This window comes from Suillus fuscotomentosus (genome assembly GCF_016647785.1).
Source record: "Suillus fuscotomentosus strain FC203 chromosome Unknown F5891scaffold_187, whole genome shotgun sequence".
Classification (NCBI taxonomy): domain Eukaryota; kingdom Fungi; phylum Basidiomycota; class Agaricomycetes; order Boletales; family Suillaceae; genus Suillus; species Suillus fuscotomentosus.
The window spans coordinates 44,459-59,397 of NW_024539699.1; the positions used below are offsets into that span (position 1 = coordinate 44,459).

At 46.2% G+C, this 14,939-nt stretch overlaps 7 protein-coding genes across 7 annotated transcripts; 3 read left to right on the plus strand and 4 right to left on the minus strand.

The window, feature by feature from the left end:
* Positions 1-2,059: 2,059 nt before the first annotated feature.
* On the minus strand, positions 2,060-2,601 carry F5891DRAFT_966400 (uncharacterized protein; the record flags this gene model as incomplete). The annotated part of the gene is made up of 2 exons (XM_041376226.1): positions 2,060-2,467; positions 2,521-2,601. Coding segments are annotated over 2 exons (489 nt in total), but the record flags the coding sequence as incomplete, so codon positions are not given.
* A 516-nt stretch (positions 2,602-3,117) lies between these two features.
* On the minus strand, positions 3,118-3,936 carry F5891DRAFT_966393 (uncharacterized protein; the record flags this gene model as incomplete). Its single annotated transcript, XM_041376224.1, has 2 exons — positions 3,118-3,633; positions 3,682-3,936. The coding sequence occupies 2 exons, from the start codon at positions 3,934-3,936 to the stop codon at positions 3,118-3,120; spliced, it is 771 nt and encodes a 256-aa protein (XP_041217061.1).
* A 1,213-nt stretch (positions 3,937-5,149) lies between these two features.
* F5891DRAFT_1076415 (uncharacterized protein) lies at positions 5,150-6,428 on the plus strand. Its single transcript, XM_041363385.1, has 3 exons — positions 5,150-5,254; positions 5,304-5,497; positions 5,549-6,428. The coding sequence occupies exons 2-3, from the start codon at positions 5,370-5,372 to the stop codon at positions 6,231-6,233; spliced, it is 813 nt and encodes a 270-aa protein (XP_041217062.1). The 5' UTR covers positions 5,150-5,254; positions 5,304-5,369; the 3' UTR covers positions 6,234-6,428.
* Positions 6,429-7,908: 1,480 nt separating this feature from the next.
* On the minus strand, positions 7,909-9,013 carry F5891DRAFT_966395 (uncharacterized protein; the record flags this gene model as incomplete). The annotated part of the gene is made up of 2 exons (XM_041376225.1): positions 7,909-8,635; positions 8,697-9,013. 2 exons carry the CDS (start codon positions 9,011-9,013, stop codon positions 7,909-7,911), a joined length of 1,044 nt encoding a protein of 347 aa, XP_041217063.1.
* A 453-nt stretch (positions 9,014-9,466) lies between these two features.
* Positions 9,467-9,646, plus strand: F5891DRAFT_897704 (uncharacterized protein; the record flags this gene model as incomplete). The annotated part of the gene is made up of 1 exon (XM_041373395.1): positions 9,467-9,646. A coding segment is annotated over one exon (180 nt), but the record flags the coding sequence as incomplete, so codon positions are not given.
* Positions 9,647-10,005: 359 nt separating this feature from the next.
* On the plus strand, positions 10,006-11,471 carry F5891DRAFT_1199428 (uncharacterized protein; the record flags this gene model as incomplete). Its single annotated transcript, XM_041368757.1, has 4 exons — positions 10,006-10,023; positions 10,069-10,186; positions 10,242-10,741; positions 11,115-11,471. 4 exons carry the CDS (start codon positions 10,006-10,008, stop codon positions 11,469-11,471), a joined length of 993 nt encoding a protein of 330 aa, XP_041217065.1.
* Positions 11,472-12,286: 815 nt separating this feature from the next.
* F5891DRAFT_1199429 (uncharacterized protein) lies at positions 12,287-14,395 on the minus strand (the record flags this gene model as incomplete). The annotated part of the gene is made up of 14 exons (XM_041368758.1): positions 12,287-12,446; positions 12,501-12,574; positions 12,633-12,803; positions 12,851-13,101; positions 13,155-13,175; positions 13,223-13,288; positions 13,324-13,423; positions 13,471-13,555; positions 13,614-13,638; positions 13,683-13,896; positions 13,993-14,065; positions 14,116-14,169; positions 14,233-14,330; positions 14,384-14,395. The coding sequence occupies 14 exons, from the start codon at positions 14,393-14,395 to the stop codon at positions 12,287-12,289; spliced, it is 1,404 nt and encodes a 467-aa protein (XP_041217066.1).
* Positions 14,396-14,939: the final 544 nt, after the last annotated feature.

Here is a 14,939-nt window from a genome sequence, read left to right on the forward strand (position 1 = left end):
TCGTGCACTGTACAATATTTAAGCACGAGATACCGCCGACTCGGGCGCAATTGTGTCTACCACGTCATGCTGTGTCGCTGCACGTTGATAGTTTGGTCTCCTTTGTGTTTCCTATTTGCTCTTCTTTCATTCACTACTATGGCGACGTCTATGGCGCTGGATCAGTTCAAAAATGTACACACAGGAAAGTCACACACACACACGCATACGACACACACACAGTAGTTAAACACACACATGTATTGTAGTATTGTAATATATTCAGTACTACAGGCGCATTTCCGGCAAAATCTCACTTGTATTGAAGAAAATTGAACACTTCTGATGACCGAAAGCAAAGCGGCCAAAGTTTCGAGTCTCCCTGGCCTATGAGATCAGCGCGCTGATGGCAGGTCCAGCGGTGAAGCGAACGCGAACATCTTGTGCTTTAATGGCGGTGGTACTGGTACTGGCTCGTGTTTTGGGATACCTGGTGAAGACGAAGCTGAAACGATGTGAGCCGTACAATCCTTCATACCTGGGGGCGTTGGAGGAGATGCTGTTGATGCTGTTGATGTCGATGTTGAATAACCTGGTGATGGCGTGTCCGGCAATGTGGGTGGTGTGATGTAGGAAGAATTGGGTGGAGGGAAAGCTGGCTTTGGTGGCGAAGGATAATGATGACCATATGTGGGTGTAGGTGCCAAAGCGGCTGGAGGAGGTGGGAAGGGATTCGTAGTAGGAGGAGGGGTTGTCTTAGATGATGAGGGAAGAATATAAGTACACCTCGCGCTCCATCTGGTTAATTTCGCACAATTGGAACATGCTGATGCAAAATCGGTGTACATACCCTCTTTGTGGCTGACGAGAATGTAAGACCACGCTTCTTGAGCCAGGAGACGGACACGGCTAAGAGCAAGTTGGCGAAAAATTCAATGAGATTTTCATTGACAATGCCATCGGATGCAACGATGAAGGCGAGGATGTGTGAGATAAACTGATAAACTGATTTTTTCAAATAAACCAACCAGCATTTAATGAAGAATAAGTTGGCGGGATAGGAATTAAAATAAGAGTATAATAGTAGTATGGGCTCAGGATGAAGGATTAAAACGAGTGAGGAAGATTAAAGGGCAAATGACATAGGATTCAAAGGAGTGAGGGGAATTAAATGGGATGATGAGATGTTCACACAAATTAAAGCCAAAGTTTGATAGAGCCAATGAAGTAGTCCGTCGTCCAGGGGTTGTGGAACGGACGTGACAATGGATCATTGACATCTGGGTGGCCGCGCAACAGGTCATTCAGTGTAGGTTGGACCGAAACGAGAGGCTGGAAGAGTGGCCGATTAGGTAGGGGCATTGCGGACACATGAGTCTGAGCCTTTGCGAAGTCTTGCAGGTCGATATCCTGGTGTTCTTCGTCCTTGATCAATGGCATCATTGGATTATGGCGTGGAGCACGTTTCTGAGTCAGTGGTGAGATTGACATCCCATTCAGACTAGCTGGAAGGGCGTTGAGACTGTTGTCCGTATCAGAGTCACTTGAACAGAAAACTGTAAATTCCAAGTGTTAGACATTTGACTTCTGCCAGAAAATAAAAACTCGACACTTACGTTCAACTTTGCCTGAGGATCTTCCCGACTTGTTCCCCGTTTTCGATGCAATGGGCCGTCCATGAGCTGATTTTAAATATTATGTGTCAGTAGTGTTCCCATACAATTAAATGGTAGTACTTACTTCCACGCATTTTCTTCTGGGCTGGTTCTTGACGGGTTCCACGTTGCATTGGGCGTTTTGGACGCACTGAAGTAAGTAACACAATGAATTTTAAACACAGCGCTGCGCTCGAGAGTGTGCACGTGAGACTAACCAATCTTTGGAACTTGAGTGAATACATCGTCTTCGATTTTAAGCCCCGGGCCATACTCTTGTTTATGGTCGTTGTCATCGCCGTCGTCACCGTCATCGCTGTCATCAGCTATATCGATAATGACCATGTCTGGGTCCCAGCGTGCATAAGTATGCTCAGGTATGAATTTCCGGATACCTATCATTGTGCATACACTGATTAGAAAATTTAGGACGAATTTATTAATGACTCACCGATAAAAATATTTGTCTGTTGAAGTGGGGCATTGCTTCTGCCTTTGTACCGTTCGAGATGTTTGCCAGTTGGGAAGGGCTCAGGTGCGACACTCAGCCTGCGGTTCTCTTTTGAAATTAACACCCATTCAGATGCCCCATTGTCTGTAGCCTTCCCCTTTACATCACCAACCTTTACAGAGTCGAGGTATTCAAAGACTTTTGGAAATAGTCTTCGAATGTAAGCATCAACTTCCTCAAATGTCCAGTCCAAGCAAAAGCTGAAATCCACACTGCCGCCGTCCTCAGACTGATCTCCATCAAAGTGAGCACATCCCCTTCGCTTGAACTTTGACATCTCTGTCTTGACAGGCGGAATTGTGGTCAACAACTCTCCTTTGTCCTTTCAGTCACCGGTAAGCTCATACTAGCCATAGCTTGTTCGAACTAACATACATCAAGGTAATTGACCAAGACGGCAATGGCACCAACTTTGATCAGGACATGACCTTGCTTTGAAGAGCTGGCCTGTCTCAAGGATACAATCCTGCCCTAGGCAATACCAGTCATTTCGAACACGCAAAAGTTAGGTAAATTACTCACTGGGAATTTCTGCTTTGCAGTTGGGTGAAATCCTGCCATCACCTCATCTCTCGCAGCCGTCACAGTAGTTGTATTCTGACTACCTTGTCCAGCTTGTCGAGCGAGCGATTGCTTGAATATAGCTGTCACTCCAGCTCGTTCCTTTGCAGTAGTGACTGCTGGTAGCTCAGCCACTGGCAGTACAGGTGGTTGAGGTCGCAGATGTTTGCTCTTCCCATGCAAACATTCAGCGCAAAGCTCTTTTTGGCCAACTGGAATATTGGTGGGTGCCGAGTACTCTTCACAATAGCAGGGTACTGATTCATCAGGATTGCCCTTGCAAAATGCTGGCTTCGGCATTCTAAGTGAGATGGAGGAGAGGACCGGAACACAAATTAGTCGGCGAGGTGCGGAATTTGTATACAATGGTCCTGGGTCCCTCCGAATTTTGTAAAGTACTACTTAAGCGACTCAAAAAAATTCATTTGCTTCAAAGTGATCAAGAACGCTAGATGCCTGAGCCCATAATGTTGAGCGAGTTCTCCAGATAGGGTCAGCCAATGATATCTCCATGTGATGCTCCCTCCGCCTTCCAACTCGTAGGTATTCACTTGCGTTTTCGTCATACTCATCTTCACCCTCCCATAAATTGTATCCCTCCGGTACAATACCCTCCATGACAACCGCCTCAAGTATTTCGAAGAACATACTTTCATCCTCTTCGTTCCGAAAAGGAGTATTGCTGTCTGGAACCTCTACAGCATCATGCTGGACATCATTTGCTTGTTCCTGCTCAATGCGGTCAATAATATCATCTTCGGCTGGTTCATCTGCCTCGTCACTTGGGTGGCCAGCACCTGTCTGATTTCGATGACGGACAACCTCCCGGCCATGAATACCATAATAGCGCTGCAGAACTGTAGGACAGATACCCTCGAACTCGTCTTCATAGATACCTAATGATGCCTGTCCTAGAAGGCGCATATCCTTCATAGTTATGAGATAACAATTCTGCACTACTGAATATTCACTGACCTGAGGGCTTCGATCCCTGGTATCAGAACCATGAATAGGATGCAAATTCCATTCTTGTTGAAATTGTCGACAATCATCATTGAGCACATTTAAGAAGAGCACACTGAGGAGCCACAGATGCCCAGGCTTGTCAACATCGAGTTTATGAAGTCGTTCGAGCCTGGTAAAGAATCCCCGCCACCGGCGTACAAACTGTGTGCCTACTTCAACCCACAATCGTTCGATGCGAGAATTCCGTGTTGATCTAACATGCATTATTATTCAAGTAAATTTCTAGAGGACTCCACTTACGATCCCCATAGGAACGAGCCACGATTGTGACCATTTGTCGCAATCATGTGTGTGGCAACCTGAATATTCTCGCCGCCACGATCTCCACGAATACGAGATGGGATGCCATATTCATCCTTTGCGTAGATGAATAAATCCAACACAGTTGATGCACAATTATTTGTGCTGACTCGTAGTGCTGTTATCTGTTGGTGCATAAGGTGTATTGTCACTTTTATAAATTAATTGACTTACAGTGCGACAATACCCGTCAATGAAACCATGGATGACAAAGCCCCATCGAATGAGCTTGTGATGACCATCTACATGCCATAGTGCATTTGGTCGAGCGACTCGGTATTTTCATCTTCTGGTAACACGTCGTTCTCTCAGCCTTTGTCCCAGCCTGTCAACTCTGCGCAGGGACTGCCAAATGTGATGCTGCTGAACTCGAAAACCTTGGCATTGAAGGAAGCCAACAAGGTACCGGAATCCTGATTCTGGTTTACTTTCTTTGAAAGTCCTCACAAGTTGATCGAGATCAGCATCACTAATTACTGTAAAGTGTTTTTCTAGGCCATGTTGACGAATAAATTTCCACAGAGTAGTGCGGGACACTTGGAGGATTCGTGCGAGATCTGGCAGCATGATGTGGTGTTGGTTAGATAGGGCTTTACTGACGAAATCGAAGTTAATGATTTTCTTCCGACGCCCAAGTCGACATTGCTGATGGCCCAGAGTCACAAGCTCCGGGATTATCACATTTGCCCGTTCAGCATTTCCCCTGGATTGAAGTATATTTAGATAGCAGAGTGTCAGGCAAGTGAAAGACTTACACATGAAGATTTCCGCTGATATCCTTGAGCATTGTGGCTACCTCCCCAATAAGCCTAGCACATACTAGTAGCCAGTCATGCAGAAGCTGGTAATCAGCAGGACTTGTATCACTTTCAATGGCTTCGAGCAAAGGTAGGGCCTCTGTGGACAGTGCATCATAGTGGTACGCCACTCTGGTTGGTTTTGCGTCATTTGACCGAAGTATTCTAATTGCAGCATTGTATATATTGCTGATGATACCCTCCGCAGTATAGACATTTTGTGGCCATCGATTCTCGTGTTCTGGTAGAGCTGGAAGATCCATAGTTGGTGAATAGAGGTGATAAAGCGGTACACTACATTTACGTTCTTTGTGCTCCGACTTGAATTCAAACTTCAATTGCAGATCATCATGTTTGGGGCCCCAAGTCTTCTTAGGTTTCGACACCGCCGTTTCTATATACTCGATGGTACTCATATTTTCTTGGTCAGATGTTTTCATTTGACAATACTGTAGACTAATGGTCAAAATGCAGGTTGAAAATGCATTGTTCAAGGTCCATGCAACTCAATTATCATGCGCATCCATTGTGTTTGAGGAGATGTTTTCTGTTGGAAGTCAATTGCCGCTGACAGTAGGCATGGAAGGCTCAAGCGATGATCATCCAATTATCATTCCCGAACTCAGCATGAATATGTTCGAACTGTTCCTCTCAGTTGCATACAACAAGTAAGACAGTTCTTGAGGTACTGCATTTATTCTAAATGTAGGACTACGCAGTTGGAAACCCGAAGGTCCCACTCATGATGATGTCCTCGACCTTCTTCGTTTCAGCAACAAGTTCATGAGTCAAAAGGCTCGTGATGTCGCCATCAATCACCTCCATGAACGTCGATTTCAACACAAACCATACGAACTTCTCGCACTCTGCCTCGAATTTTCAATTTCAAAGTTCTTTGTTCCCGCTTTTCGCCGTCTCGTCGAATTTCGCATCCATGATATTCCAGGACCAGTGCGAAGGAGACTTGGGTTTGAAGTCTGGAATGCCTTCGTAGATCTAAAAGAACTTCTCGATGAGCATAACCGTATTGTTGCCTGCGAGGAGCCACCCATTGTCACGCATTCACCATACTGCACTGACAACACCGCATGTTTCATTGATTGGCGGCAACTATGGTGGAACTCAATGGCTCGTTTCCTCCTTGATGGCCGCAATCCTCAAAAATTCCATGAAGCTATCGAGCGCTTCCAGGAACTTGGGCCAGAAATTGGAAGGGTCAATCTGGAGTGCTGGAAAATGCTGCTTCAGACGGTGAAGAATGCAACAGCATTCTGTCTCGCTTTTGATCTTGTCGAGGAGACAGCTCAGCAGTTGTCGGCGGCCCTGATCACGGAGCCTGCCCCAATGTTGACAAAAGCCGAATTGGATACCTTGGGCTTGCCAAGCCATGAAGAAATTTTATAAACGGGACAGATATCCTCCGAGTCAATTCCTCGATCGTCATCTGATGACTTGGTTGGCGAGTCTGGTGAGACTCGGATATTTGCCAGGGCTGCAGCGGCCCAATGATTCAAGCCAGTTTAGTTAGAACAATTGACTTAAAAATGCACCTGTAGTACTGAATGTGTTGCAATACTACAGTACATGTGTGTTGAACTACTGTGTGTGTGTCGTATGCGTGTGTGTGTGTGACTTAAGTGTGTGTACATTTTTGAACTGATCCAGCGCCATAGACGTCTGCTTCATTTCATGGAGTTGTTGCAAATCGTAGCGGTGCTGGAAAGCGCCAGTCCCTGACTCCAAGAAATTACGATGGATTGACAGCAAACAGTATCAATATATACAACATTCGAGTATGTACAGCAATCAAAACACTCAAAAATGACTTCTTTTGAAACAGGCATTGGCCACTCCCGCTCTCGTTCTGTGCGAATACTATTCACATCTGCTAGTGCATTCTGTTTTCGTTCTAGATGGGCTGATTTGATCTTGACAGAGTGTGACACAATTTCTTGTGACAGACATTCAGTAACAAGCACACCAAACTCATGACACATCGGGGTGAACAATATTTAAAAGAGGTTTATATGTTGTACAAAATGTGAAGACAATATTTAAGATTTAAACTAACATAAAGATGGGTGCACGACTTCAAATTTTGGTGGTGTTTTGTGTGTAATCCAAAATATCAAATATTCACAACCATATTCCCACAGACAATATGTCAACAAACATAAGAAATATAGTCAGATTTTTCATGTCTGCTTCAACTTAAAGTTCAATTTCCATGTAAAACTTTGGAGAAAACTTGAAGTTTTACAGATGACATGACATTAAAACTCGATTTAAATGTCAAGCTTTGGCAAAACTTCAAGTTTTCTCCAAAGTTTTATGTAAGAATCAAACTTTAAATTGAAGCAGACATGGAAAATCTGATTATATTTATTATATTTGTTGACATATTGTCTGTGGGAATATGGTTGTGAATATTTGATATTTTGGATGACACACAAAACACCACCAAAATTTGAAGTCGTGCACCCATCTTTATGTTAGTTTAAATATCAAATATTGTTTTCACATTTTGTACAACATATAAACCTCTTTTAAATATCGTTCACCCCGATGTGAAGCTATCTCATTTCTAAACCTGTCACGCATAACTCACCCCAAGCTACTCCATATGTAGCGCGTGTGATATTTGGATGAACTCTGTGTCGTGTACGTGCAATATATGACTGATTTTTACCAGACATCAGAATCATTTCCCCACTAAACAACAAATTTGCAACCTTTATGGCACAAATTCATTATTTATCCACAAAACCCCAATTATAGCCAGAGTTCTGGGAACAAACCGGGTCTTCAACATAATTTTCGCACAATATTGGTCATTGATAGACCGGCAACTGGTGGTGTAGGCTTTCCATACATCAACTTCTCACAACCGTTGGTTGTGGACAGTAAGCCGAAGGCAATTTCCGCTGCGCGCTGCGTGGGGCTAAAATCTCGTTTCCGCAGTGATTGAAATGCTGTGATTTTTTCACATATTGTCGTTGCTTGCTCGCAGTAAATGCCAAAAGTTACATGTCTATCCTTAACACTAGAGTTGTATTATCCTATCGCAAAAAGTGTCGAGTCAAACTTCCAACTGAAACAGAAGGGGCAACATAGCCCATAGCTTTTGTCGCACCCCCCTCAGCTGGGTCTTGATGATACGAGAACATATTTTACACATTGGTGACAACAGTGACTCTATCGTCAAGTACTGACGAAGAGTCGAGAGAACGTCCGACGTGCGCTTACACTCCCAACGAATTTGCTCCACCATCTCCGACCTTCTGCATCCCCTACAGTCTTCTTCCATCCAATGGGTCTTCACAGTTTCATCACCGCAACAATCCGGTATTAACATTGAAGCGGCAACCATCGACAGACCTTCCTTTCCCATAATCAGGCAGATCAAGTCGGCTGCTGTGAGAAGGTTCCAGTCGGCGGTGCGTTGTCGCAGCGAATCTTTTGGGACATGGAGCGGGCGGCCAATGGAGAGACGAGATAGATGGTAGAAAGCAGCGGGCATTATGCTTGGAATATGGAATTCTCTGCCCAGCTTTATCGCCAAAGCAGGTTCTGGCAGGCTGTCATCAAGGTCAAGTGGTATAGGGTCGCAATCTTGATCCCATGCCATGACTGCTATTTCGCTTTCAAGTCGATCCCACTGCGATAGCGACGTCGGCCATTGAGTCTCCAACAGCTGAACAACCGCTTGGCGAAGTTCGCTCATCTCGTATTTGTTCGATAGCTTCAGAACATGGCGCACTATCGGAGGCACATGTCTACTCAGGCGTTGAGATAGTACCAGAGGACTAAGTTAGAAAGGTGGCACAAATCAATAGCTGAATATGTTGGAGAAAGCTTACTTACGACTGAATATACATCAACTTGAACACAGACTCGATCTCCTCGGCATCGTCAGTGAGGCGCACTAGTCGAATGCCATCGTACATTTGTACTTCATCCCTGACAGGGGTTTTCAACATATTTGCAAAGATGGGTGAATGATTGGACAGCATTGATTGGTGGACCCGAAATACGGTCGTTCCGCCAGACTTAGTTGGGGCCGTGAGGACAATGTTACCGTCGAATAGGTACAGGGAATCATGCTTTTGTGGTAAACATGAATGTTCGGATTCACGATGTCCGAGCTGGGTGAGGGATTGGATCTGATTGGAAAGGAGTGGCATAGGCGAGATAACTTGACTTGACTAACTACTATACCAGCACCTGATGTGACAACCCATACCGTTCTAGATTCTCACGGTCTCGGATATGCGATTAACGCGGTAGTACTATATATGTACTTTCCAGAGATGTCAAAAGCCGAACGATTGTTGGGAAACTGGTCCCCCAACAATCCACGTCCTAGCCTGGTCTCCCATCTCCCCCAAGTTCCCCACCCGCTTCAACTGCAAACACCGACACTACAAATACTTCTTCACCTCTCTGACCACGGACTCACATATCCCCCATGCAATCAGTTGCAAACCGTCTCGTCAGCGAGCACGACTTTCACAATTTATGCAAGCTAGATCCAGGAAAACAAATCATCAACTATCACCGCTGCGTCCTCTGATCGATAACATGCTCTTCTCGAACATCTCTCAAACCTTGTACCAACTCTCCCATCGTCCCCGGCTCCTCTCCTCGTACGAAACTTCCTCCACAAACGGCAGCCACAAGCTGCACATACAGCTTATCTACGAAATTTGCTGCATGTAGCCGAGTATTGTTGCGAGCTTTCAGAGAGAGTCCTGGGCGTTATCGTGGATCAGGCTTTGATGATCGATGTGAGTGTGCTCTTTTCTCCGGACGGTTTAATTTCAATTGCGCGTAGGGATTCAAGTAGAGCTTGAAGACACCTAACCTACGGACGGCGAACTTTTCGAGTCACCGTACCCTGTGTTTTCCGGTGTAGCACCTGGTAGCGTTGGCCCATAGGAGTTGCATGCTTTTCCCTTTTCGACCCCTTCAAACTACCGCGCTCAGGCGAGTACATACACCCTCTCAAGGTACAACCAAACGCCTTACCTGAAGTGGTTAGTCTGTCAGAACTCCTTTGATTCTTTGGAGATGCGTTCGCAGCTTTCCACCAACCTCAAGAGTGCAAGTTCGATACCCCCTGCAGGATGCATCACCGTTTCAAGCGCCAGGAAGTCCCTTTTCTCAGGAGTTATCAATGAAAGGTCGTAGATCTGTACGTGCCCATCTCCTTCTTTGATATCTACTCACCTCTATCCAGAGACGCCATCGACACCCTCCTGACCCGCCAAATGACCGGCGGTTCCTTGACCTGGCGTGCATTTCCGCAATTCTAGAACCAGCCACCTCCACAGGACCCCCTCAAGAGAATATTGGATGTAGGCTGCGAGAGCAGTGTATGGGTATTAATTGAGGCTGCCAAGCACTGGAAAGGCTGCGAAGTCGTCGGTGGTCGGTCCTGCCCTTGCCACTTGCGAGAAGCACTTGCAGGCTTCGATATCTTATCTCTCCTCACCGACCTTGCACGTCTCCTCCAGAAACATGGACCTTATGAGAAAAGTAAGCTGGGTTTCGAGGCAATTAATGTATTCACCCATCCATTCTGTATCCTCATCATTGACTCCCATAGCCTCGAGGGTCTTCCATTCGCGAACGAATCGTTCGATTTCGTACACATCAAGCGTATCGCTCGAGGCGTACCGGAAGACCATGCGCAAACTTCAACTACCCCTCCAACGACCAGTACGACTCCAACAATGACCTCCATGACATCTGTCGCAACTACAGTACCCATCACCATCATGTTTGTCCCTTCCAAAAGCACCGTGCTTCTGCACTCTCCTTGGGATCGCATCCGCATGCGTGTAGGACCTACTACTTCCCCTTGTCGCAGTCCTCCAGTCGTCGAGGTTCCTGCATTAGATGACAACAAGGTATGTCTTTTTGGGGATGTATCCTCAATTGCGGTGTCTCAAGTTCTATCTACAGGCACTATATACTACTTGGCGACCTGATTGAGCTAGCGACAAGGAGAAACACAACAAGAACCCTATTAACCGGACTTTTACTTGCGTGGTGCTTCTGCAGGACTGCCCACTCGAAGAGCACACGAGTGCATATGCAAGCTAGATCCAGGAAAATAAATCACCAACTATCGCCGCTGCGTCCTATGATCGATAACATGCTCTTCTCGAACATCTCTTAAACCTTGTACCAGCTCTCCGGCTCCTCTTCGTATGAAACTCCTCTACAAACGGTAGCCACAAGCTGCACATACAGCTTATATACGAAATTTGCTGCATGTAGCCGAGTATTGTTGCGAGCATTCTGGAAAATTTTGTCATCCCACCCTTCCCCATTGACTGGGAACTTAGCGCGCTAGGAGTCATGACCGCGGTGGATCTTACTGCTCACTTGGCATGCGGCTCTTTTCAGAGGCGTGAAGCAGATTCGTCTTACGCCCCATCGGAATCAGAGGAGGATCATAGCTCCGTGGCTAGGGTAGATGACTCCAATCCTCAACCTGCCAGTGCGAGCACCCTCAAAGAGTCCTCGCATTCCCTCCCATCACGTGTTCAGAACGATTATGGTGGGTTCCACCGTGACACCCGCGGCGAGTACCAGCAGCGCACCGTTGAAGACTGCCGCGGCCAGCAAGTCTAAGCTTCCGAAGGCCAAGACGAAGAAACCTCACCGCAGCAGAGGTCTCAACAAGCGCGCAAAACATTAGCGCGTTTTGGGGATTTTATCAAGAGGGAAACGGGGACGTTCATTGGCGCAGGTTCATATCGACTTTCACTATCGCACTTTTCGTTTCGTGCTTTTCGTTTCGCGCTTTCGCTTCACAGTTCCAATAACATCAAATCATGATCATGTCCCGAGCTATTGTAAGCCTGGTGGCTCACGTACGCATACACATGGTTCATTGCACCGTAGACACCTCTTTTCCTTAGCTTGTACCTTACCGTCGTCCCGCAATCCAGAACGTGCTTCTGTTTTGTTTCGTGTGTTTCTTCCAGATAGGTCGTCAGCTCTCACTCCACCGTTCTGTCACTGCAGTCTGTTCGCGTTCTAGAAGCCTCAACCTCGCTTTGCACGGCCCGGTGTGTCCCATGCACCTACTACACTTCGTTTTGTAGGTTCGCCTCATACCCACAGCACCTCCTGTACTACGTAGGTTCTGGATTCATGGGATGTTATGGTAGGTTTATGTTTGTCTATCTATCAAGTATTCACACTGTTCGGATAGTCTTTGTGCAATGCAAGTTAACTCGCTATAGACTCCACCATGGTTCTGACTGACCCGCTCAATACTCGTAAGGGGTGAACCGACGGATTTCATACATGTTATTTAGCCGTACATAGCTGGACCACCATAGCAAATGGTCGCCAATAAGTGTGAATAAAGGCGGATTGTTTCGTTCATTGTTTACTCAAGTTGTTGCATGATGTCCAGGCCTTTGCAATGCAGTGCGTCATCATCGAATCGGCCCAGGACCAAAACTGGCCATCATCAATGGAATCGTGAGACCTGTCCCAGCAACAAGGGCCAGCCCGCATACGATCCTTGCAGATAACGCTAGCCCGAATTCACCTGTGAAGATTCCTGCGAGAAACCCGAGAACAGTAAATGCCAAGCTGTAATGGTCTACAATGTGAGTAATTAGTGATTGCGATCAAAGCTTTGCTTACCTTGTGAGATACAGAAAACTGGGTATGCTTGCAAGGACCGCAAGACTCGCCATCTTCCCCTGTAAGTAATACGCCTATTGAGTTAGTAACGTCAGGCCGAGATTTTTTTTGGATAGATAAAGTGGTCCGAACCGCGAAATCAAGGGATCTCAGCCTGTAGCCAAAGTGCTGTGCCATCGTGCAGGCAACAATGCAGTAGACACTGAGGATAAATGAGATAGAGCACAGCGTTTTTGTAGCGGATGGTGAGCCCAAACCCGGAACCGCAAGGATGCTGGCGTTGACTGCCAAGATGACGCTTGCCTGTCAAAGGTAAGTGTTCTCGTCTAGGTCCACGACATAACGCTCACCACGGTAGTTTGAGCTTTGGACTGGGCGTTGAAGTCGTCCGTAAATCCCCTGATGTCGATCCCGTTTACGATACCGTCAACATAAATATCTCTGAGCTGCTTGAGCACCACTATTGGAGTCCAAAGCATCACGATGCCAGCGCTAGTCATGAAGGGGGAATTCGCCAGGTTGTTGCGTCTCTTTGTCAGTGAGTGCGTTCGCATTAAGCGAGCTTCGGGTCGACCATGATGGTTCAGGTATTCATGGTGACCTATTTTTGATCAATTAATCAACGACGTCGGGTATGGGAAAGCTAAGTCGTACGAAGCATGTGCATTATTTTGCCTGTTTACGATGAGTTCGTAATCATGGCGTTTCCAAAGCTCACGTACCACAGATTGCAACACTCGGTTCCTCCATGATCCCGGCAGGTCCGGCAAGTTCCTCTGTTTCGGTCACTGACTTGCACAGGGTTTGAGATCAGGATACGTACCGGTAGTGGCCAGCTCAGCAGTCATCTCCTTCATTTGATCGAGAGTCCAGAATAGCGCAGCTGCCGTTGATTGTTCTATCGCCAACGCTTCTATGTTTCGCTTAGGTTATTCTGATCAGGCGCTACAATATTAAAGTACTCGCCTACACGATACCAGTTCAAGCGAACCCGCAAAGCTTTTACTTCAGAAAGACGAATTTCAATCCCATGTGGAAAATACTCGACATGTTTCCTAGTCAAGAGGTGAGTATCATTCCAGTGCGGGATGGCATCCATTGACGATCACTCACCAATACTGGGCCTCCAGCTCAAGTCCTGTGCGATTGAGTTCAAGAATGAAGGCACGAAAAGTAACGTACGTTTATGGTTCCAGTGCCACGCCGTCGTACACTCTTGGAATAGAAGGTAACCATCTACTGGCTCTATCCATGTGATCATGCGATCTTCCGGGACGACATAATAATACGGGTAGATTTCCGTTCCTCTCACGGAGATCGGTTCAACGACAAGCAACCATTGTTTCCCGTCGAGTTTATTCCTTGATGCGTTGATCCAAGATTCCAACCGCTGGAGCTGATGATTTGAGCAAGCGCTCATGTTCATTGCTGCGTATGTTTTCTTTGTTCTTATAAAGTGGGTATGTAACGTGAAACACCAGCCGGCACTCACCATTTTTGCATTGTAGTGATACGTTGCTCCAGACGGGTGGATAAATTCGTTCCAATCCCCTTGAACACCGAGCCTATCGATATCACGGTTAAATTGGCCAAGTTCCAAACAACTGCCACAAACCGAACAGGGTCGATCTGCATCTTCTCGACATTATAATCGTAATGTCGAGGCTCCCTATGTAACAAATGAAGTCAGTACGTACTCATGCTCATGTCTGTTTGAACGATGGGTACTTACAACAGTGGTATTTCGGTATACCGCCGAAGTTGTGTCGGCCATATGGGGACGCTGCATTTCAGCAGCTCTATCTGCTGATCGAGACTCTGACCTTGGGACTTGCATGAGAGCTTGAGTATGCAGCTTTAACGCGACTTGCGATTGAACGTACCGCTGTGGTCATGGTGCGACAAGTCGAGTTGTCGATGCAGCGGTGTTCACACGATGATATGTGATATATACTAATACACCCGCTATGACGAACCCTGAACCTATTTATAGCAAACATACTTGTTCCTGCCAGCTGGATGATGATCAAGGATGATTGACAGATATGGTAGCTAGGTATTATACAGGTGTAGGACAACCGGGTATTGTCATTAATAGTGGAGTTGTGAATTGTATGTACTTTGGAGTTTCTGCATATGCATAGATACTGAGGGTTTTGTAACGCTATGACACAGCTGTTCTTCTAGCAATGTGTCCGTCTGAGATGAGTTGATGATACATGGTGTGATACAAAATTGCTGCATATGCATCGATGCTAAGGATTTTGTAACCCTATGACACAGCTGTTCTTCTAGCAATGTGTCCGTCTGAGATGAGTTGATGATACATGGTGTGATTGCGGAGAAGGACGGAAGATGACATCGATAAAGCACTATAGCTACAGGTGTATTCGTAAGAAATTATCGTAACGCTAAACGAGAACACTCACCCGAAGTACA